Source organism: Fusarium oxysporum, chromosome IX (genome assembly GCF_013085055.1).
Source record: "Fusarium oxysporum Fo47 chromosome IX, complete sequence".
Lineage (NCBI taxonomy): Eukaryota > Fungi > Ascomycota > Sordariomycetes > Hypocreales > Nectriaceae > Fusarium > Fusarium oxysporum.
The window spans coordinates 143,257-167,597 of record NC_072848.1 but is presented as its reverse complement, the minus strand read 5'-3'; the positions used below and the strand labels follow the sequence as shown (position 1 = coordinate 167,597).

The window sequence follows — 24,341 nt, the reverse complement described above, 5'->3', positions numbered from 1 at the left end:
AAAACTAATTCGGCTGCAATAACTGTTCTTATCAATTCGTATATGGAGCCTTGCATACAAATATAGCAGTCATTGTATCTACTCCTCATGCTGAAAGCCCCTGCGTACCTGGCGTAGTTGCAAAAGCCTCATCTAAGATTCGAAGTCCCTCCAGTATCTCCTCCTCAGTGCTAGTGATTGATGGCGCCATGCGAAGTGTTCCACTGAAATAGGAATCGCTCGAAAGATTCGCCCATAAACCGCGTCTGAAGGCATTTTCTGCTATCTGTTGACCAAGCTCGACGTCAGCTGCCTTCGTTTCCCTGTTGGAAACAATCTCAACACCAGCCATTAAGCCTCGGCCGCGAACATCTCCAATACACTTGTACTTGGACTGCAAGTTGCGTAATCCGGCATGGAGAATGTTTCCCAGTGCCCTGACATTCTCGACAAGATTATCTCTCATGACGATCTCAAACACCTTGTCACCAACAGCACAAGGAAGAGGATCGTTTGCATGTGTAGTATACATACAATAGCCTCTCTTGGTACACAGATCATTGATCTCAGTGCTAGTCACAACCGCACTGAGTGGCAGACCATTTCCGAGGGTCTTGCTCAGGGTCACGATATCTGGGACAACGCCCTCGTGCATAATGGCCATGAGATCTCCACTGCGCCCAATACCGGTTTGTGCCTCATCCACAATAAGAAGCATTCCTCTCTTGTCACATTCTCTCTTCAGAGCCTTGAGATATCCCGGTGGCAAAGCATGAATACCAGCAGATGACTGAATACACTCGACGATGCATGCTGCAAGAGAGCCACATGACTGCATATCAATCATAGACCAACCGCGAATCATCTCTTTTTCCCAGTCATGAGACCCATCATTGTTACGAAAGATGGATCGGTAAGAATTGGGTGCTGGAAGTGCAAACATGCCAGGCATATTGGGTCCATGTCCTTTGCGGCCATATCGGTACTGCACACCCAACGCCTGTGCAGTCATTCCATGCCAGCTTGCTCCCAGGCCGACAATCTCAAATTTACCAGTAAAGACCTTTGCAAGTTTTATAGCTGCCTCGTTGCTTTCACCTCCTGTCGAGAGGAAGAATGCTCTGTCAAGGCCTGGTGGCAGCATGTTGCAGAGACGCTCAGCAAGGGCTATAACAGGAGGTGAAAGCATTCCCGTGAAAAGATGGTCAAGTTTAGCAGCGTGCTCAGCGACCACCTTGACGATCTCTGGATGGCCATGTCCTAGAAGACAAGACATTTGACCCGAAGTCCAGTCGAGGAATTTGTGACCGGATGCAGTCCATATGGAGCGCCCTTCACTACGGACTATGAGCTCCTTACGATATGAAACACCTATGTTGCCGAGGTACGCGTTTGACTTTCTGGCGAGCTCATCTTCGTCCAGCGCCGGATAGAGAGAACGAAATTCATGGTTAGAGTCTTGGTTGTTTGAAGACATGTTGGAGGCTCGAAAATTGATTTGGGAAGAAGGAATTTATGTCGCGATGGGTTCTATCACAGTTTAATGATATGATTCACTGGTTGCTTGAGGGTAGCCTGATTATTTGTCCAGAAACCTGGCTAATTTATACTCTTATAACTCTGAGTGAGAAGCCATAGGTTAACACCGGCGACATTCACGGCGCGGGCTACTTTGCCGCGGGCCGCGGAGAGTCAGTCATTGCAGAACACAAACCCAACCAATGGTCACCGTCATTATACTTTTCGCAGCTAGACAGCCCCATAATTAAAATGCTTTCATGTTAACTATTTCCGCTTTGCTTACCTCTTTAGCTGTATTATAACTCAAGGTCTATATATAAAAAGGCAAATTATTAAATACCTCACTACTATTAACTTTACCTATTAGTAACTTTCTTTAATAAGAAGGTTATTATTATAAAGAGAATATATAAATAAAAGGATCTTATAATTAAAGATTATTAGCCTAATATAATTAATATTATCCTTATATAACTAGGCCTTTTTAATTTCTATTAGTATATTATAAAGCTTATTATAATTATTTTTCTTAATAATTTATTTAATCTTATAAATTATATTATAGCTTTGAATTTAATAAGTCTTATTAGGTTTAAGTTATTATATTAAATAAGTATTATTATAATTATAATATTATTAGTTATTATAATTAAAAGCTAAATTAAATAACTTATTATAAATGTATTATTAAATAACTAGTATAAGTATAAGGGCTCATTTAAAAGTAAATATATAATTATAACTTTATTTTATTATATTAAAAACTAATTTAAATATCTTAGTTTTTAAAATAGGTTATAAAAAAATAATTAAGGCTAGCTAAAAAGTAAGGCTTTTTAATTAATATATATATAGCTAGGTTTAGGTTATAATTAAGGCAGTTAATTTTAATAATATTAACTTAACAGAGCTTTATTAGCTTAAAAGTAATAAACATTTAGATTATATTAGGCCTTAGAGATACTTAAATATATCTTTAGAGGCTAACTTATAAATATAAGAAAAATACTATTAATAATAAAAATAATATTTAAAAAGTATTAATTTAACTTTTTATTAAGTATTTTAAAAATTAATATATTTAACTTTTTTTTATAAAAAGGGTTTATTTACTTAAAGAGGCTTTATATAAAAATATTAATTATTAAATAGTTAAATTCTAAAAGGCAGTTAATCTTAAAGGTTTATTAGGAGATATAAAAGAGGATAAAGCTTAAGAACTTAATAGAGCTTTTAATAATATAATTTAAGGGGATATTAAATCTATTTACTAATTCCTTAAATCTTATTATATATATTAAGCTTAATATATTTATAAAAAATCTTTAAATAATACTCCTATAAATAACTTTAAGTTATATATTTTAAAATTATTATTTTTTTATTTTAGCCTTTAATAACATCCTTTAGAAAACTTAAATATTAACCAGCTTTCAAGATATATAATATAATTATCCTACTTACTTATCTATCCTACTTACTTATTATATTTATTATTAATTAGAAAGAAATAATAAGGCAAGATAGCTTAGATAGTTAATACTAACCCTATCCTATCACTAAGAGGTAAAGAACTTATTAACTCCTATTTAACTATTAAGGTGGCGATTGATATGTCTTGCTTAATATCCAGTGTCCTGTTTCCATGGTTGATATAACGCGAGACATCTTTACAGGGCAAGCAGGGGCACGTAACTGGGCTGGGCGGTATTAAATGGGCTGTCGGTAGTTGCTTATGATGCTCGTCAACGTCTTGAAACTCTTACTGAAATTACCAGGCACATTTACCTAAAATGCAAGTGCTTGCAGGCTCTTGAAATCTTTTAAATTAGCCCTAATTCAGGTCAGGTAAAGTCTCTTTCTATGAACTCATTGAATAGAACCATCTCTTCAAACCTATCCGCCATGGCATGCACCTGTGCTTCGCTAGTTATACTAAACACAGGATCGAAGATGAAGCTTGTAAAAGCCTCGTTAGCGGCAGCGTGATGCTGAGCGCTCTGCTCAATCTCTTGTAAGAGTTCCTGGGTTTCTCGTGCCGCAATGGCATCTTTTTGCATAGCCATGGATAAAAATGCCTTAGCAACGTCGCGAAATACTGGGTAGCAGAAGTATAAGTCTTGCCAGCAGCGTACACAGATATAAAAGTAGTAGCGCCATAAGGGGTCCTGAAGATCTTCTAACAGCGCTAGGCTAAGGGTAAAGAGCCCAGGGTTGAAGTAGGAGGTAAAAGAAGCCTCGGGGTAATTCGCGCGGTAGGAAAAGACCAGATCTTTGAGCTGGTTTATAGAAGCAGCATATATTGCTTTTGGGTGGCTATCTGATGTGTTCCGATGAACGCGGAAATATCATGGCCACGACGACATGAAACATGATACTGTCGTGTTGTTAGATTGATGTACAAGTCATCCATATAAGCTTGAAATTCACCCACTGGAATATGATCAAATCGGACGTGCAATGTTCCACCCGCTTCATGTCACTCCAAAGGGCGCTAGCCCATCCCAGGAGCTTCCGATACTTTCCTTCTGCAAAGGCCAATGGTACACGTTCCGAAATTGGTGTTTCGTCTGAGATGGCATGTGTTAGGGAACGTTGTGCCCAGATGACGTGGATAACCTGCGTGTGACAGATCCCAATTCTGAGGATCCCCGGGGATTGGTAAAGCCGGAGGAAATCGGAGGGGTTTGCGATGATAGAAGATGACATGGATCCTATGATAGTACGGTTAAGGTACGCCTGATTTCGACTTGATATCACATACGTTAGCCAGTTATAGGCTCCCCAAGCAATTTGCGAGGTTGCCCTCACCAATTCGGGAGACCCCAAGTCGAGAGTAGCTGTAGTTGAACTACTCGCAGAGCTCTTGCAGACGCCCAATCGCTCAGCCTCCTGGCGTAATATCGTAGCCACTTCCTGGCCAGTTTTGTCTTTGCCTTCAAAAATACATGCTGCACTAAAGATTCCCATCGCTGCTAGCGACACAAGCGAACCATCGGATCCCTCTCCTTGCCATAGCATTTCCGCTTCTCTGAACGCGGCAGGACGTATGAGGTTTGTATGAGGTTTAATAGCTGTATACTCTTGCTGCTCATTTTCAGCACCTAGTAACAGTCTGCAACAACGAAACACTTACGCATGCAAGACATAGAACAGCGTTGACGAGGAAGGAAGAGCAGAATATTTGGCGACATTCGACAAGGTCCTCTAGAAAGACGTCTGCACCGAAGAAGCCCATGATCTTGTGGTCTGTATCGATGTCGAATGATATCAAGGTAGCGGCGAGTTTGTTCGACACGGGCACTTTAGTCAAGTAGCTGATCCGCAGCTTTTCAAGACGGCTATCGCAATATTGTCCAGAAAGAAACGGCCTAGGTACTAGGACTTGGCTTGAAGCGCTTGAATGCCGCGGTTTCGTAAGTTGGAGGCAATCCGAGTTGCTTTGAAATACAGATGGCAGAGAGTTAGCGGCATTGCTTAGGGCTGACCTCATCCGATCGTTATTCCTCCTCTGTAGCAATCCCATTAAGCTGGAAATGTTCAGCGGAAGTACTTTCGGGTGGACCGTATTATTCTGTGCCCTTAACTCAAATTCGATGGCGGATCCAGTGGGTGGCAATATTGCCCGGGCAGTACGCAGGTCTGATGGCCGCATCATGGAGTCTGCGCTGCCCTGCATAGAGGAGAGGACAGTAGGTAAGTCAGCATTGTCTCGAAGTTGCTGTAGCATCTCCCTAGCCTGAGACTTTGGTAAAGAACGCAGGAGGCTGATGACATCAGACTGGAGCCGACGTTGCTGTTCGCTGTGGTGCCGTTGACGGCTGCCGGACTGTTCTGCAAGAGGGCTGCACGGGCTCCTCGGTTCAGGCTGACGGGAGTGTAGATCCCAGATCGAAGCGATCCGGGGCAGCGGGTGGGATTGTCGTAGATGAAGCCATTACCGCGTCTTGCGACTGCGCAAAGCGCAGATTGGGATGTTTGCTGTGCACTTGTTAAGCATCTAGGTGTAGACAGGGCCACTTTCTCAACACTTGTATAAGCTTTTATAGGAGAGCCAAGAAATTCCAGGACTTTAGGGCAGCTGGAAAGAGCGCAATAATAATGATTGATGAAATTAAAATTGAAATGGCACGAAAAGTCACGTCTAAAATTGCACAGGCCTATTTATTCAGTAAAGAAACTTTACTTCAATCATCTTAGACCTAAACGCAGTTAAAGTTAATTCTCAATCAATCTATTACCCTCGTAAGGCCTTCCCGATAAAATCACTGTAAAACACCACGTTCTCCAACGGCGTTGATCTGATTCTATTCACTCAAGTTCTCAACAACAGGCCCCTTGTACTCCCGCCTAGCCCAAGTCAAGTAGTATATAACACTAAAGATGAAAACACAGCCGGTTATTAGGACAGCAAAGTTCATGCTAGCTACGTTGGGGTTTGCTGCAGGAGGCCAGAAGCTAAAGAACCAGATAAGAGCCAGATAGAGACAGGCATATGTATTGTTAACGATCCCAAAAACACCAGGAACATGCCATCGGCCCCAGGCCAAAGTTTGGCCTTCACCGGCGCCCGTATCGGCAAGAGCGGGGAAAGCGCTGGGATCTGGAAGCTTGAATCCTTTCCCGACACGGCGATAAAGGAGAAGGCTGGCAGCCATAAGGTAGGAAGAGTAAAGACTCGACACGGCAATTGAAATAATCGCGTTGTAGACGGCTGTAGAGCCAATATTTATGAGGGCAAGAAGGCAGGAGATGATACTTGTAATGCCAATCGCCCAGACGGGGACGCCAGTCCAGGAATTGACCTAATTTTCCATATCAGCTGGGGAATACAAAGGATAATGCAACAGTACATATTTCGCTCGCTCCGCAAATTTCATAGATGTTCTTACCTGGGATAAAGTTGGCCAAAATGGCAGACCGTGGTCTCGGGCGAAAGACCAGAATACACGGGAAGTGGCGGCAATAGTGCCAATAAGGCAAGAGACACTCATGGTGATAATAAAAGAGGTGATGGCGGCAGTTCCGCCCATAGATCCTGTAGCTTGGTAGACGATCTCGATGGAAGGGTATCCAGTGGCAGAGCTGATGGCCTTGTCGATATCGGTTGCACCGTACAGCATGGCGATAATTATGGCTAAGCCCATGGAACCATTAATCACGATGCTGGTCATAATAGATCGGGGAACAGCCACAGAAGGGTTCTTGACTTCCTCACACATCTGCACACCACATTAGCTGTGCCCTGAGTAAAAAGGGATGATGAGGAATTGAGCATAATATGGGGTGGACCTTACGTGGAAAGAGCAGTCGACACCTAAGCAGCAGATTTAGTCGCTATTCTCTATAAAGAACAAATTAACTGGGGTCGAGCGCTTACCAACGAAAGAATAGACGCTCCCCAGAAGCCCTACACACCAAGATAAACCTTGAGTAGACCAACCACCAGTGTTGCGAAATTCGAGGAAGATATGCTCGGCATCCCCGTTAGCGCCAAAAGTAACCAGTGAAATGAGAACGGCAAAGAAGCCAACAATATGCAGAATCAAGATCATGCCCTCTAGCTTAGGGAGCATAGAGCTGACGACGGTGTTGACGAAGATAGCGATAAGGATGAGCAGCCAGGCTATCAATGTCCCCTGCCATGTTTGAGCGGTATATGAAGGTACCATAAACACAATGATACCCTGTAACATAGTACCAGTGAGGTAGCTAGACGCAGCACACGTGCCCTGCCATCCGGCCAGAGTCAACCATCCCGTGATATAGCTCAGAAACTTGGAGCAAGACCGAGGAGCCAACATTGCCACCCAATGGTACTGGCCGCCAGACGTAGGAGCGATGGAAACAAGCTCGCAGAGGGTAGAGAAAACGCTAAGATTACCAATCCAAACGAAAGTAAAGCCGTAGATAAGACCACCTGGGCCCCCGTTTGCCAAACCGGGCGCTAAGCTCATGAGTATGCCTTCCCAAGTCACGAGGACGGCACAGCTAAATCCCAAGATTGAGAGATAACTAAAGTTTCGCTGGTAAAGACATTATTAGTTCGAAGTCCAGTCGAAAAATGTGAGATAATACGCTGTGTACATAAAGCAGCAGAAGGGAGTGTATTAGGGCATCTACCTTGAGGACCGATCTCTTTCCCAATCTTGCTAATTGTTCGCGATCTAGGTCGTCGCGATCCAAGCCGGTAGACCTGGAACTACTGAACACCATGGGTGCTACGGTTTTGGCCGTGCTCAAGTTATTGAGCTCGTGGCTTTCGTGTCGGACGCTCATCTTATATGAAATGCTGCAGACAAAGATCAATGAAAAATAATACGCGCTAGAGTCATAAGTTTCTACCCACCCAACGGAGCCCAATCGAAGAAATAACTTACGACGAAAGAGTATGAAATAATTAGGGAGTGGTTCACGCAGTAGTTGGCATTGGAGGTGATACTGAAATGTACGCGGAAAAGAATATAAGGAACATAGTAAGCTCGTTTTTATTGGATATCGAGCATAATATATTGGACCAAGTCTTCTGTTGCGGAACAGCCAGGTACGAAATGGCAAATACGTACATAAACTCTACTACTGTGTCGACTTAGTTCTTGCATGGCGCTGTCTCATCGTTTTGGCATGAATCAGCCATGGTGGGGTTTACTCAAAGGCGTAATTTGCGCCCGTTAGGCCTCCCCCCAGTGTGACACGGCAGAGAGTATCAGTCAGTAGTCAAGCCGTGTGGCGGCGGTGGGTATGAACTCTAATACTCGTCCAACACTAATCTCACGGCCCGGCCTACCCGACCCTCACATGAAATGGTCCTAGTAGGGGGTTAAGTATCAGAGTTTATGCCCGCCGCGGCCACACGGTTTAACGATATAGGGATGAGATGAGGTGGTTAGATGACGGGACCAGGGGCATCGTGAGGGCATACCACACCAGTAAGGTCAGGAGATTTACAGAAGCTTCCATAACTTAAAAGCTTCTTCCCGTACAAATCCTCCGTTTATGTTTATATGGGCTGTATTAGTAGTCAATTTAAGCGATATAGAGATTGGAATAAGGATACCTGATTTAGTCATTAGTGACTACACGTCGCGTGGATCATGATGCTTCAGTTACTATAACACAGTGATTATAGCTGTTTGAAATGATGTTATATAAATACGTTTATATGCATAGGAGGATAAGCTACCCAGTAAGCTCCGATGTACTGCTCTGCCTCTCAATCTCTACCTGCCACGTCTGGTGCACAAGTACCGACTGACTCGTATGACTCTGCCCGTCCCAAGGGCGACTTTGCTCCGTTGTTACTGCCGTGGCTGAGGCTGTTGTCCCCTTATCCTTTTTTGCGCCCCAATTGTCCGCATCGACCATTTCGTAATTTTGCCTCCGGTATGAAGCGTTTGAGGCTAGAGTAGTAATCCCTCTAAGAGTCCGTGGCGCTGTCTCATCAGTTCGGCTACGAGAGTCGCTGCCCCTGGTTCGTGTTTGCAATCCATCACCAGCATTCATTTGTCCTGATTCAAGGCTATCCATGAACGGCTTTAGGAAGGGAACGCATGTTACCATAATGCTCATGCATTGTATAACCTGTACAATTACAGTTGGCGCCCACATGTCGAATAAGGGTTTGTTAAGGTCTGTAGCTTTGCGAAAGTAGTAGATGTGGCAGATGATGGCTGGAGTAATCCTGGATACCGTCAGCTGCTGTTATCGGTTTTGTTGTCAATTGATAAACTCACAGAATGCGACATCCAAATACTCCAATTACTAGGAATTTCTTAGACCTTGAGGTCTGAAGACTCTTGAACATGTCAATCAGGATCCCCGTGACGATAATGTCAGTCATAATGTTGACAATGTCGACCACGGTCCAAAAAAGTGCCTATATCAATTAGAAATAAGGATCACCGCTACTGCGCTGAGGAAGGGGTAGTGCAACTCACACGGTTGAAGCATTTTCCGTGAATATAGTCCCACGGCTTTGGTAGACTGCACTCAAATAGAGACGCTATGACTGAACCCAGAGCCCAGAGACTGATGACTCCTTCAGTAATCAGGACCAACCGTTGACGTTCTCGAGATGCCATGCTCCGAATCGTTCTTGTCGCCGAGATCTTGGCGAGGAAGAGAACGGTGATGAACAGAATGTTGGATGCGTACTGGCTCTGTATTTAACATGATTTGTTAACTGGCTAGCGATCTAGAATCTGTCGATAAAGGATATCATATACCTTGAGGATAAGAGAAATCTGGTCAGTATCAATACCATCACGTTTGCCAAGACCAGCTGAACCCTCGAATATGACGATAATTGACTGGATAACAGCCAAGACCTAATTCCTCGACGTCAATAATGTGTGACATTATGTTGTGTTCTTCGGGGGAGAAGTGTTCGTACTGTTGATGCAGCAACAAGTCCATCATCCAAACTGAGACTTCCCACTGTGGTCACCCTCGTCACTATTCGTATGGTAGCAGCCTGAATTGAAATAACCATCAGTAATGCCGTCATGGCCCGAACTATCGGTGCCTTGTTAACGGCTGTCGCATGCTCACGAGGCGTAAGCATCTTGTTTGCGGTTCAGATGCTTCTCACGCAGTTTTCACAAGGTAGAACGATATGCGTAAAAGAATTTAAGTCAGTGAAGGAATTCTAGGCACGAATTTAGACGTAAGACAGAAAACATCAACCCCCGCACACAAAATATCAAACAATTCAACGAGAGCAGAAGATGAAGGACGTGCACTACAGCAGATCGTTACCAGTATTTCAGGTGTATATGCACCCCCTCCCTTAGTCTAGGAACTGCGGGCGCTTTACACCAGGATAAACCGCTACGTAGCTGGACCGTGGTACTCGAGTCAGAATTATGTTTGTTTACTAAAGACTGTTGAGGTAAGGTAATATGGCTTCTCTTGCGTTCTAAGGAAAAAGATTCTGAAGTTAGGTTATGGTTTCTTCTCTATTGGTAGGCAGTTGATGACAAGAATGGAGCCTTCACGAAAGGCGGTTCACCTTTTTGCGGCTGATGTATCGGTAGTCCGTCTCAATGCTGCCACTTATCCATAGATTATGCATCCGTCTTCACATCCCAGGTTGCGTAATGCAGCTGGCCGGAAACCGCTCTTACCCCAGGATTGGCAATGCCAAGCCCGTTCGTCCACCCCAGCGACCTGATTTTAGTGTAGCCTTAGTCTATGCTTGGAGCATCCTGCCAAAAGTCAATCGCTCCGAAGAGCGCTCGGAGAAGATCTCCTAGACTCCCATAAGACACCAGCGGCGCACTTCCCCCGCAGTTAAGGATATGTAATTTGCCACCAGCGTGTTACAGCAGTCCCTCGAGCCTATCAAATGCACGACTAACACCAATGTGGCCCCTGTCGCTGTCACCGCCAAATGCCGCACGTATGACGTGGAGTCAGTCGATTGTGGTGCCTGAGTCGTTGCGTGGTGCTTAGTTACGCCTCAACTGATCTCTGTTTTCCCATCAGCTCTCGGAAACTTCCGTCTAAATTGAACACCTATTCTCGTATTCTCAGGAGTAGTTTGGCGCTTTTGTCCAGCGAGAATGGCGCCGGCACAAGACTCATAACTGAACTCGATAAGAATTAGATGTCGGGGACTGGAAATCATATGACTGCCCGTGCAACCAAATTTGAGCACGAATGTGCGGTTTATTAAAGGGCTCTGCAGGAGCCAAGATCTTCTATTCCGCTTTTGATTCGCCCTAGGAACCAGAAACCCATCTGTCGGGTTGTTTTGCGGCGATGCATGAACCTTCTTGACATATCATTTCTCGACCTGCAGCGGCACATAAGAATCAGTCAGGGTCTCCATATAACTCAGCCCGCTACCGTTAGCTCTATCAGCCCTGTACATGGGGCATGACTCTTGGCAACGTTGCATCGAGTCATTGCTCGAGGCGCGAACCGTGCGAGGGCAAAGTCTATCCAAACTGTCACCAACCATCTCGAACAGATTCAGCCATGGCTCGCCAAGTAATCGAGTAGATCTCCTGGTTCTGCAGACCCGGAACCCCGGCGCAACCGTAAGCTTGACTGCACTGGGCATAGCTCCAGAGCTATCTAGACAACTACATACAGCACTCTGCGTATGCTGATCTCAGCATGGTGGGCAAGCCGCGATTCGGTGGCTGAGTCAGTGACGTATGTCCACTTCAAACTACCCGCCCAATAACCTCGTCCCAGTCTCATCCATAGCAGGAGCAACTTTATCAACGGAAAATACCATGGCGTTTTTTCCCCAGCATCTGGACTCTGGGGTATGGTATTACAACCACCACCCATAAGCTGCATTTCCTTTCTGTACGCCCCCTTTAAGCACTGAAAATACCGTCAAATCGAGCATTTGAAGAAGATGTGAACAATGCGAAGGTCAACTTAGAATATGTATGCTAATGGGATAACATTCCCACATAAAATCGATTGTTTCATGGCTTTCGTGGCTGTCAATGACAAGGAGTCGTAGTTGCTGCCCCTCTGCAGGCTTGGTCAATGGAATGAATATCTTTTTCAACCACTCAAGAGCAATTTCATCAGAGGTCCAGCCTCTCTGCGATTTTATAAAATACCAGTCTCCAAATCCCCCTAAATCATCAGGAAACTACTGGTGTTGTATCTATATTCCTTGGAAAATAATAAGAGGAGGCAGCGAGAAACCAAAGGCGTTAATAACTTCAAGAATAGAGGCCCATAACCTGCCACCAGGGACTTTAAAAGGAGCGAAGTCATTGTCAGATGAACCGAGGACAAGCCCGTTATTTCCTTTTCCTTCCATTATGCTGGTCTCATCCATGTCATAACGGTATTGTGGAGGGATCCTTTTAACCGCAGATAGGGGGAGTCTCCAGAAGCAATCCTGCACTTTCTCAGTTGCTGCCTCCTCTAAACGGTTGAAATCAACAGCCTTGCCTCTCAGCGTCTTAACAGAAGGATTTCGTTATAAGAAACCTTCAATCCAGTTCTTGCCAATAGGTTTAAGGTCGCCCTGGTTATTAACAATGCGGTGATCTTATGGGGTGATGTCCATGTCTAGAGGAGCTGGCAAACCAACAGGTTACAGCAGTAAAATATCCTTACCGCGCTGGCCCATTTTCTACCTGCCTCCGCCCCATGTTGCTTTGTCGTGCATATTGAATGGGAAGAGAGCCAATGAGCGGACGGCATCTTCAAGGTATCGCATTAATGCACGGGGATCAAAGAAGAATTTTGCCTTGGCGTGAAGGAAACCAACGCAGATCCAGCCATGATGTGCTGTACTCCGGGCCTCGGATGCTTGGCCGAAAAGCGAAGCCATATTCTTGGTATTTAATAGTAGCGCGCAAACTTGTTTCGAAGGCTTGGCCGTTACTAACCGTTACAGGTCGAGCTCAGTGATTCGCTTATCTGGCATGGAAGCCTGAGGATTGGAGACTGTTACTGGTGCCGAAGTTTTGCGGCTATGAGAAGGCAGAGATTTGCAAAATAAGGAGATACTTAAGACTTCTACCAAGTATTTCTTCACAACTTATGTAGCTTCTACGCGATTGATTTTCAATTTAATTGCTTATTCGTGGCCTATAGTTCATTTCTGCAACACTGGCTCAACTTATTGTTGTGAGGCGTCGACCTATTGAACCTTTTTCCCGTGGCTACTACGATGAATACTACCACGGCCACCAGCATAAGACCGCAAGGATACGGCATGTGTAAGGAAGGTCACAAAAGCTAGGTTTGACAAACAGTCAATAGTTAAGCAACGCTCTTCTAGCGGCTTGGCCCCTGCTATAGTGTGATAATCTAGAGTTGGTATGTGTTATCTTAATGGACTGACCCCTGTCTTGTAATCAGAGTCAAGGCCACGACCGACCAAAAGGGTACGTCGGGGCCCCTCCACCTCCAGGGTACCGGATTTCCAGACAAGATATACATGCCCGTCTAGGTGAAAAGCCACGGCCTCTTCTGAATCGGATGTCAATGCCATGACCACCACTAGTGTAAAGGTTGAGGCTGAACGAGTTCACCGTAGAAAACTGTAAAAGCCCGCATAATATTATAAGGAAAGGACTTAATGACAGTTGGAGGCTGTCATGCCCAGTCAATGAAATCTTCGTCTGGTAGATCGCCCTAGCATCATAATATTAGGCAGCTCTTCTGCATGAAGGGTAGCTTTGTATCGCCTTAGAAAGCCCTGGCGCCAATTCCGCGTGCCAGGGTCCAAGACCCGAGAAGGGCTATAAGACCCAACTTACGGCTCGGTTAATTGCCTGAAAACTTTGCACTCCAACCGGAACTAATCCTTATATTTGTCCTGATAGCTGGGTTTCTCATCATCAAACACTGATTATGCAATTTATACTTTAGCAAACCGCTAAGCTCTTTAACTTTGAACCAACAAATCCCTGTACAGAATAGGTATAAGCGCTAACACGCCAAGCTCGTTCAGACAGGGCGGTATAGTACGCCACAGAATATGCCGCTCTGCAAAGGACATTTAAAAACGGGACCTTCTTGGTTCAATTAAACCCCGGAAACTTTGAAATTGAGATCTGTTTGGGCAAGGTGCCGTTGTGATGTCGATCCCTCGACGTTTATATGGTCCCATGATTGTGGGGGATTTGATGTAATATTGGAGCTTTGGGGTTGATCCGGTAGATTAGTCCTCCCTGTTAGCGTGCCTGTATGCTGTTACTGACCCATCAACTTGGACTTGCACCTTGAAGGTTGTGCTTCAAACATTTTTGACTAGACCGAGGGAGAAAAAGGCTATTAATAGGCCCAGGTATTGGTTAAGCCATATGTAGCAGTTTGCCCTGAAGCAAAGCTGGTGATGGAAAGCGACTGCCAAAAGTTCATGTGAGCCATAAGCCTTATCGCTGAGATACCCTGACAAGACTCTGAACGAATAGGGAAAAGGGACCTAATCAAACAGGGCAAGCTTTTACCGTGTTGGTGGGAAGTTATGTCTAAATTAAAGTTTGAGTCTGTAATCGTTGCCTCGAGGCCAAAATACTGTCTCTTGGCATTTCAATCATCCAGAGGCTGACATGACCGTCAAGATGGGTGCCCTATAAGTCATGTTGTATCTGCTCATGACCTTATGGGAGATGTTAGTGACAGAGCTGTCGCCCATACAAGCTAGACACAATTGCAGATCCTGACACAGATCGCTGTCGTTTTCGAAAAAGCCTGTGCGTGCCAATAATACGCCAGGTTGGCCTGTCATTTAATGCATGTTTGTCGACTCTATTGGCTTTGATAACAAGATAAAGTTTATGAAAGCGCTAGCTGACTCGTTGAGATTACTGACATACCCAAGTTATTTGTACTGGCGATCTCCATGTTGAGCGCCAGCATTACTCTGTCAGGCTTGCCATCTTGGGACGTAGCGTCTTTACTATCTTGGTCGGCATTGGACAGCCCCTTGCAGATTTTTGCACCATCGTTTGAGCGTTGCTAGCGCCTGGCCCTACCAAACGTTTTTTTGTTAGCGGTGAATATCATCATCTAAACAAGGTCTAGAAATCTGCCACATCAAACCTTTGGCGGATTCACACTGCCGAGTAATGCGCAACATTAATCCACATACCGGTCGGTCAATGGTTAGCTGACACGTGGAGTGTTCTATGACTCGGGGTCCAAATGACCACCTACGTATATAGTACTGAGTATCACGCATTCTAGATTCTTTCGTACGGCCCCTCTTTATCTTTCCAATAAATCATGTTCTATAGTCCAATATGATTGATCTGGCTTCGATTTACTATGGCCTCTTCCTAGGTGTCTTCGTCTTTGCCTCCTCAAAGGCCATATCACAAACTAGAGCAATCTGGAAACGCACTCACAGCCTTCGCAATGCCTACGTATATATGATCTGGATCGAGATATGGGTCAATTTTGTATTTGCCTTGCTTACATTTCTTTACCTCAATGGCATCATACCCGGAAAGTAGGTAGCCCTTTCTTTGCCATATCAACGGCGTTCTTTGCTCACCATCTGGCATAAGCCTTGGATTTCTCCTTGCCACTGTTGCTCTCTGGTCCATTCAGACACAGCTCTTACCCCAAATCATTGCCAACCGAGTCGCCTTGATTATGACCAACAGACGCCGAGCGAAGTACTTGAAATGGGGCCTCGTACTCTGTATTGGAGTTGTCAACATCACCGTCTGCTACATCTGGACGGTCGCGCATCTCGACACGGCCACAGATTCCCAGAAATATACCAATATGGTGTTTGAGAAGGCAGAAAAGTCCTTCTTCCTTATCATCGACTTGGCACTTAACCTGTACTTCCTATATCTGGTCCGCTACCGCTTAATTGCCGATGGACTGGGCAAATACTGGAGGCTATTTAATTTCAACGCTGGCATGGTCATTATCTCGACATCCATGGATATCTTGCTGCTAGGTTTCTTGAGCTTGCCGGATCCTTACTTGTAAGTGAGCACCAAGCGAGCTTATCACAAATGGGTTAACATGTGTAAAGATACGTCCAGTTCGCCCCTCTCGCATACATGGTCAAGCTCTATATTGAGCTTATGATGGCCAACCTCATCTCTAAAGTTGTCAAGAGCGGCACGCACAGTCGAAGCGAAGGCTGGTACTCTAGTAGCAGAGACAAGTCTAACCCAACCGCTTATGGTCTGACCTCTCGTGTCGTTGTGAGCAGCGGCCCTGCTGCAACCAGGAGTGCTAACAATCTCATGAGCAGGATGGGCAAGGAGCCAGAAACTAATAAGGGCAACAATGGGTCTCAGGTACATCTAGCTACTTATCCAGGGCCTCATGGAATCACAAAGACAGTTGAGACTACAGTCGTGGTGGGTGATGGAGAGAGTGATACTACCTCATCCAAGGAGGGTATGTAGAGTAACTGGGTAACTAATGATGGGATAACAGAAAACTTCTTCAACCTAGTGAAGGACTAATAATGTTACATATGACTTTAATACAACATGGAATGTCTATAACGATCTTGCAGAATTCGGCGGAGCGATGCGTCGCAGAACAATCATCGGTCGAATGTCCTCTGTTACTGGAGGTTGATGTAGAAGTCTGTAAATCTTTATATAGATGCAGTGATTCTGAGACGTGGAAGATGCCGGTCGATGTGCAGATGTTTGCGATTAGTCTAAAAAGCACAGGAGATGAGATCTTTACAATTAATAATCCTCAAGACAATATCAGACAGAAAGTTCTTCCTCTACTTCCCAAGAGGTTAGCACGTCTCTCCGCCGGACTCGGCCCTACCCTTATGCTTCGAGACCGAGGTGGGCAGCAGCGGCTCTGAGGCCGACATATGCTGCGCGTTATAGCCGAGGAACTTATGCTAACGATGACTTACCTGCCTAAATATGTCTAGAAACTCGGCTATTAAATGCTTTAGTATATTAATTGTAACGCCGTAGTTGGCGGCTATCTGGCCGGTATAACAGGCAGCTAGGTTAATAAGTGCCTTATACTACTCTAATTTATTATTATTCCTGCTATCCTTAAAGTCTGCCTAAGCAGCCCCTTTATTATAAGTATATTTCTTACTAATAGTAATAAAGATATAATACTAATCTTAGAATATAACTTAGCGGCTAATATAATAAAATATCTACTTTCTTATAGCCTTAGTATTATAACCCTAGTGGTTATATTATATATATCCTATAAAAACTCTATATAAGGCATTAGCTATAAAAGACCTACTTAACTTATATTAACTAATTAATACTATTATTATATTAAAATAATAGATATTAGAATACTATATACTAGGAATATTATATACTAAGAATAATTTATCCCTAAAACTTATTATTCCTTATATAATTACTTTAATATATAAAATATATTTATTAGTACTTTTCTAGAACTAAGCTTATTAACTATTAATAAAATATCTTTATATTAATAAGCCTAATATATTTTACTTAATTATTAAGAGATATAATACTTTATATTACTTAGTATTTTATCTTATATTATCTATAAATATAAACCTAATATAAACTAATTAACCTATTTAAAAACTTATTTATTATATATTAATAACTCTTATTTAAATTATATTATATAATATTAAGTAATATCTATATAATAATACCTATTACTTTAAGCTATTTTTTAATTATAAGATATACCTAATATATTACCCCCCCTAAGAAACCTTAACCCCTTATAAAGGAATTATAAGAGATTTTAATAAAAATAAATAAGAAAGGAGAGATATAAAGTCCTCTTATTTATTTTAACTCTTATAAGGATAAAATTAAAAAATTTAAGTAAAAACTTTATAATCTAAGAGAATAATATAATAGTCTCTTAAATAATATTAAAAATAATATTAAGATTATATAAAATATAATTAAACCTTTAAAAAAAAGGTAATTAATCTTAGTAAAGTTATAAAGTTACTTAAAAGAATAATTAAAAATAATTAGAAGTTATATAAGAAATATATTAAATATATATAAGCTCTTATTACTATTAGAAAAAAGCTTAAAGAAATCCTTAGATCTTATTAGCCTAATTTATTTAATAATAATACTAATAAATTATAAGGATTTCTTATTAGCCTTTAAAGCTATTAAGTATATTACTTAATTTAATTTATTATTAAAGAGTTAAGGATTTAATATAAAATAAGATTCCTTAAAGATAAGATATTATAAATAATAAAACCTATTATTTATAATTATATTAATAACCTACCTAATAAGTAATAATAAGTAATTAAATATATTTATAAGAAATATAAATACTTTAAGTTTAAACTTAGAAATACTTTTAGAATTATAAATAAAAAGTAAATAATAAAATTAAAGAGTTAATAACTTAAGTAAAGAGAATTTATTATAAATTATCTTATTAAATATTATTATTAAGTAATAAAGCTAAACTAAGGTAAAAAAAGCCTATATAATATAAATATACCTAGGACTTAAATCTAAAGTTAAGAATATTATAATAAATATTAGACTTAAACCTAAGAACCTAAATAAACTTATAAATAGTATTATAGGAGTTAATAACTAATAGTATAAATAATATAAGGAAAAATAAGTTAAAAAGTATAAAGGGTTATATAACTCTTAGTAAAATACTAAATAATAAAATATTAATTAAGGATATAAGGGATATATTACTATATAATATAAAACTAAACTAAGGCCTATAATACTTAATATAACTTAATAGAATTATAATAAAAAACCTTATATTATATCTAAGGTTTAAATACTATAATTATAATAAGTTTAAATATATTATTAATATATATTTAAAACCTAAGAAACTTATAGACCTTAATTAAGGTAAGTAAATATTAGGGGTAATTAATAAATAAAACTTATAAATAGTTATATAAACTTAAATATTAGGAATAATAAAAAGTACTTATAATATAATATAAGGTATTACTCTTTAAGGAAATATTAGGCCTAAAGTAAAATAATACTTATACCTTAATAGTATAATTAGTCTTTTATAAGATATTTTCTAAAAAAAGAAGATATAAAAGTAGGAAATACTTTATAAATTCTTATATTATATAAGGAAAAATTAAATATATATTATAGAAAAGTATAAAAAGACCTAGCCTATAAGGATAAGAAATATAAAAAATAATAAGAAACTAATAAGATATGAAAAAAAGAAGCTAAGAAAAATAAAATAAAAAAGCACTTATTAAAGTATTAGGTATATTAAGAAAATAAAGACTCTTAAAATAAGAAATTAAAAAATATTTAAAAGACCTAAGGGAAAGAAAAGTTACTTTTAATAAGGGTAAGTAACTTAAAATATTTAAATAAGTAGATAATATTCCTATTAAAGTTACCTTATAAGATATTAAATAGCTATTTTAAAAAGAAATTAAAAGTAAAAGTAAGGATTTATATTTACTATTCTTAATAATCCTATTATATAAGCTATAAAGGAGAAATAATATAAGAAATTATATAATGCCTTTATAAATAAGATAAATACCTAAAATAAAAGTAATAATAATCTTATAAATAATTATTTAATAAAATAAATAATAAAATATAAACCTTATTAAAAAATAAGTATATTTAAGAAGCCAGAGAATATAATAAGATTAATAAGCTTATACTCCTAAATATATATACTTATTATATAAATAATATTATAAACTTATATTATAAGAAATTAAAGTTTAATATTAAGAATAATATAAGAATATTTTTAATATATATAAAATATAAAGAATTATTATTTAAAAGTTTAAATACCTATTAAGTAATATATAAAGTAAAGCCAAAGGTATTAAAGTAAGATAATAAAATAAGGTATTTACTTATAATATAATATAATATAAGTTATTATATATTATATTAAAAAATATAATAACCTTAATATTAAGTCTTAGCAAATTATATAATTACTACCTTAAACCTTAAAATCTAACTACATAAGTAGCCTTAATTTATAAATATAAAAAAATATTTCCCTTATTTTTAATAAGCTAAATACCCTCTTTATTATTACCCTCTTAAGGTAATTATTACTAAGGCTTTAACCCTAAAAGGCTATATTAAAATAAGCTAAGAATCTTTACTTTTATTATAAGATATATTATTATATAATTATTATTAATAATAATTAATTAGATTATAATTATTTAATTATAATAATTAATTATTATATAATTAGCCCTTTAATATAAATTAATAATATGAATATTAAAAAATCTTAAATTTATATTCTTTTTTTCTAATATTATAAAATTATACGTAAAGACCTATTATATATTAATAAATTATAATTAATATAATAAGTTAATTTTATAATCTTTAATTACTAAGTATAGCTTTATATTATTATGTAAAATATATTTATTATTAAATATATTATAAGCTAAATAAAAGTATTAAAAGACTTAGTTAATTACTTAGAATAAAATTAAAATATATTAAGGTAGTAATAGGCTTTTATTAATAGTATTATACTAGGTAGTAATAATAGTTTATATTAGGTATAGTTTATAGAGTTAAAATATATACTTAAGTTAGTTAAATTAATAATATAAATATTTTATTATAAGAATTAAGGGCTATTATAAGGTAAAGGAGGGGAAATAAGAGGGAAAAAGGCAAATTAAGAAAAAAAGGTTTTAATATTTAAGGAAAAACTATAAATATTAGTAAATTAAGGCTAGCTTAATAGGTTAATAATAAATTAAATTAGGTTATAAGATAATATAATAGAAGAAATATAAGTTAAGGATAAATATAATTAAATAATACTTATGGTTAATAAGTTATAAAAATAAAATTAATTTATTAATATTTTAATAATTTAACTTAAATATATTATATCTTTTTTTAAAATAATATTTAATATAATTATTATTATTCTTTAAAGTAAAGTTATAATTTATATAGATTATAGCTAATTAAGAAATTTTATAATATAACCTTATTATTTTTAATCTTTAAGGTTACCTAATAGTAATTCTTTAGGTTACTAAAGGGACTTAAGAGGCTTATAAGGATATAATTATAAAATATTATTTAAGATATTATATTATTAGCAACTTATAATTCCGAATGCCTATTAAGCTCTATTAGGATAGTATAAACTATCGCGCTGGGAACAGGCCCTATTCTAAGTCAGAGAGAGAGGGTAGGATCTTTAGAGTTCTGATTAGTTTAAAACCTGGAACAGGCCCCCCGTTCCTGACTAGAATCCTTGAGTAGGCTTATTCGGTGTTGAGGGGAATATGTCGCCGGGCTTAGGCGACGGAGATAATTATCTTATGCCTGATCTTGGAGGAGAAATTGGATGCTGTTATTTATGTAATTCGCTTTGCATAGATGATTGTCGGCGCTTGAGATGGCGTTTGCAGGAGTCTGGAGAAGGAAATGCAGTGGTATTAAATGGTAAGGTATTAAGCTAGAATACGACTTGGCTTTGGGATATATTAAATGCCGTGGATCTTATTAGGCGCGAACTGCGAGTTTATGTATCTGATAAATAATAATTTCTTTAATAATATTGAAGTGAATGTTAATAGTTTTATATTGATAACCGTAGGCCTAACTTGGCTAGCTTATAGGTTTACTACTGGCTTGCTGTTAAGGTTTGTCGGAAAAATAGTTATTACAGATAGTTTATATCTGCTAATATAACCAGTGGGCTTTTAATCTATAGTTTAACTATAGAAAGAGAAATATATGGGCTATAAAAACTGGTAAGGGATGTTGTTACTAGTGGTAATTAATACAGTAGGATAGGATAGGATAGGGACGACGGTTCAAACCATGACTGTGTAGGTTTATGCACCGCCTTGCATGGTGAATACACTTCCGAAAAAATAAGGAAATATTTACTAGCAAACTTGCACTGGGCTGTCACCCAAATATTATGACTGGCTAATTGTGAGGGAGGATGCCTGGAGGCAGCCGCCACAACGGTCTTTCGGGGGACCTAACTGGAGGTTTTGTCAAGGAGCTGAATTTTGGCAACACATGATATCTGACCCCACAGGAAGGGATGGCACCTCATGGATGGGATAAAAATATAGAAACGGAGGACCTATGTATCTACCGAAGTTTCACCTGAGAATTTATCTTCCCTCAGACTACTTCCATCCAAAATTCAACAATCTCAAGCATCGAAGACCTGCCCCAGCAAGCATGAACAACACAGTCAGCGGCATTTACCCCAGTGATCAAATGAGACCATGGAACACCATAGCTCGGTATGGCTGGCCGGTCGTCGTCAGCAGCAACACCTGGGCAATTACCGTTGCTTTAATAGCCCTCTTGTACCAAGCAGTTGCGCTGCGACTCTTTTTGCCATATACCATGACCCTCTTCTCGCTGCTTTCTGAGGATCATCGAGAGTGGGATGTCGATCAGTTCAGAGTGGCCATGGCAAACACGAAGAACCCCCTTGGCGCGCTAGTCAATACCCCGGCCCAACGAAGCCTGTTCAACAGTTGGCGCAAAAGGCACCGCCAAGCTGGGAGTATCGCTTTTCTTTGGTTCCTCGGCGCTATAGTATTGGCTGTGTTTCCCTTTCTTCTGCCTCTGGCTCTGGCCAGGGGAATTCCTGTGGTCCAGGGAGTCCCAGGCTCAACTAAGTACTGTAGTCCAATGCTCAATTCTAGTACTTGGATGGCTTCAGCCCATTACGACAAGCTACTCTCTCTAGACATGATGCGGTCCGTCGATGCGTATGGTTATAATTATAGCGCCACGAATGCCAAGTCTATCGGTCTCCCCCATGCTAAAGACCGTGTCGCGATCTCTTCGAGCTGTCCAATGTGGGCGCCCGCCTGCGAGTCGAATAATTCATTGCAAGTTAATATCAACTTCTGGGTAAAGCAATCCGATTTGGGTATTGCCAGCAAAACAGCATCCGAAAATGCCGAATTCGGAGTGTTGAACACCTGCTATAAGTTGCAAGGTCGCAGCAAACTCCTTCAGAAAAGGGAAGACGGCGCGGATACATATGGACTGCTCTATGGCACAGCAAGTAGTGGTACTAGCGGAACTCCGTATGTGACTGAGGAGTTTACCCCTATGGAGAGGTTTGGATACGGCTACAACTTATTCACCTACTTTAACACGACTAGGGAGTCACGACAGTCCGCCTGGGAACCCAATAGTACACTGGCCCACGACGGCGATCTAACAATTCTATTTTACCATATTGGCAGTATTTTGAGTCCAAGTCCAAGCGATGATCCGATCTTTGGGACCACTAGCGCGCCTATTAATGGCAGCGAGACGTATATCTACACTCACGGAATCATACCAGTTATATGCAACACAAGCTATGCCTACTGCCCTGGCCAAGACGGAGATTGCGTTTCTCTGAGAGGCAACGATGCGATCGGCGAATATGTTTACAAGCATGAGAATTCTAGTAACCGGGAAAGTCTGGGCTTCCTCGAACTGATGTGGATTAATACATGGATCCCATTGTTTCATACACTCACTGGCAGCAGCGAGTCAGTATATGCCAGTCGCACTCTATCACTTGGATCGACGCAGCTGGTTCCACAACTGATAAGCGGACACGCTGAGCTTGTCCGTCTAGCCCTCATGAGTCGTATGCTGCTCCTCACTGCCGCCAACCGAGCTGTATCTGGCTGGCGCAAGTATGTCTCACCCGGTCTCCCCATGTGGACTGTGGACGCGAGCGAGGAGCAGTTAGCCATGTGCCGGCTGACGCTGATGGAAGAGCAGGGGAAGATTACAACATCCGCATGGGTGATCTTCGTTGTTGTTTTCATTGGCGGCATACTCCTGCTTGTGTCCTTCACAGGCCCATTGTTGCGTTATTTCTTTTGGAAGCGGCTGTGTGTATTCACGATTCGATGGAGACTACGCACGGCACCACATTTGCACCGAATAGCACTCGAGCGTGGAGACCCGAGTCTATTCTGGCCTGGCGATGCAACGGACGAATGGCCGACTGGAAGGGGCTGTGCGGATAGGGTGGGATTAGTCGAGACTTGCACAGGATACCATGCCGTCTACGCTCCTGACGCACAGTTGAGATATAAACCGAAGCATTCCTCTAGGCGTGCAGATGAAATGGACCTGACAGGGAGTTCATCGTGAGAGGAGAGACTAACGAGGAGGATATTGGGCTATAAGCATAGTAGAATGGGAAGACATGTGAGCTTTAGTTGATGATGGTAATAAATGTTGTTGAGGTCTGGAGTAGTCCAGGCATTGAACTCAACAAGGGTTAGCCGACGAAAACGCGATGCATTTCATGTTTTAGGTTTTCTGATTTCGTTACTGCGGTACGAGAAACGTAGTGCGTTTCCATCGAGGCAAATATGGGGCGAAAATGCTATGATGATTGGTCAAAAA

General features: G+C 40.2%; 6 protein-coding genes across 6 annotated transcripts; 2 read left to right on the top strand and 4 right to left on the bottom strand.

The window, feature by feature from the left end:
• Positions 1–85: 85 nt before the first annotated feature.
• FOBCDRAFT_243107 (pyridoxal phosphate-dependent transferase) lies at positions 86–1,456 on the bottom strand (the record flags this gene model as incomplete). The annotated part of the gene is made up of 1 exon (XM_031189320.2): positions 86–1,456. The coding sequence occupies one exon, from the start codon at positions 1,454–1,456 to the stop codon at positions 86–88; it is 1,371 nt and encodes a 456-aa protein (XP_031033305.2).
• Positions 1,457–3,344: 1,888 nt separating this feature from the next.
• Positions 3,345–4,974, bottom strand: FOBCDRAFT_144586 (uncharacterized protein; the record flags this gene model as incomplete). Its single annotated transcript, XM_059608192.1, has 4 exons — positions 3,345–3,779; positions 4,048–4,587; positions 4,637–4,841; positions 4,880–4,974. The coding sequence occupies 4 exons, from the start codon at positions 4,972–4,974 to the stop codon at positions 3,345–3,347; spliced, it is 1,275 nt and encodes a 424-aa protein (XP_059465711.1).
• Positions 4,975–5,807: 833 nt separating this feature from the next.
• On the bottom strand, positions 5,808–7,779 carry FOBCDRAFT_205858 (amino acid/polyamine transporter I; the record flags this gene model as incomplete). Its single annotated transcript, XM_031189318.2, has 5 exons — positions 5,808–6,305; positions 6,393–6,722; positions 6,798–6,817; positions 6,881–7,526; positions 7,624–7,779. The coding sequence occupies 5 exons, from the start codon at positions 7,777–7,779 to the stop codon at positions 5,808–5,810; spliced, it is 1,650 nt and encodes a 549-aa protein (XP_031033303.2).
• Positions 7,780–8,679: 900 nt separating this feature from the next.
• Positions 8,680–10,063, bottom strand: FOBCDRAFT_205857 (uncharacterized protein; the record flags this gene model as incomplete). The annotated part of the gene is made up of 5 exons (XM_031189317.2): positions 8,680–9,181; positions 9,234–9,376; positions 9,438–9,659; positions 9,726–9,827; positions 9,893–10,063. 5 exons carry the CDS (start codon positions 10,061–10,063, stop codon positions 8,680–8,682), a joined length of 1,140 nt encoding a protein of 379 aa, XP_031033302.2.
• Positions 10,064–15,233: 5,170 nt separating this feature from the next.
• Positions 15,234–16,446, top strand: FOBCDRAFT_188795 (uncharacterized protein; the record flags this gene model as incomplete). Its single annotated transcript, XM_054706703.2, has 3 exons — positions 15,234–15,442; positions 15,501–15,932; positions 15,983–16,446. The coding sequence occupies 3 exons, from the start codon at positions 15,234–15,236 to the stop codon at positions 16,362–16,364; spliced, it is 1,023 nt and encodes a 340-aa protein (XP_054562678.1). The 3' UTR covers positions 16,365–16,446.
• A 5,600-nt stretch (positions 16,447–22,046) lies between these two features.
• FOBCDRAFT_143361 (uncharacterized protein) lies at positions 22,047–24,083 on the top strand (the record flags this gene model as incomplete). The annotated part of the gene is made up of 1 exon (XM_054706702.2): positions 22,047–24,083. The coding sequence occupies one exon, from the start codon at positions 22,047–22,049 to the stop codon at positions 24,081–24,083; it is 2,037 nt and encodes a 678-aa protein (XP_054562677.2).
• Between the last annotated feature and the right edge of the window lie 258 nt (positions 24,084–24,341).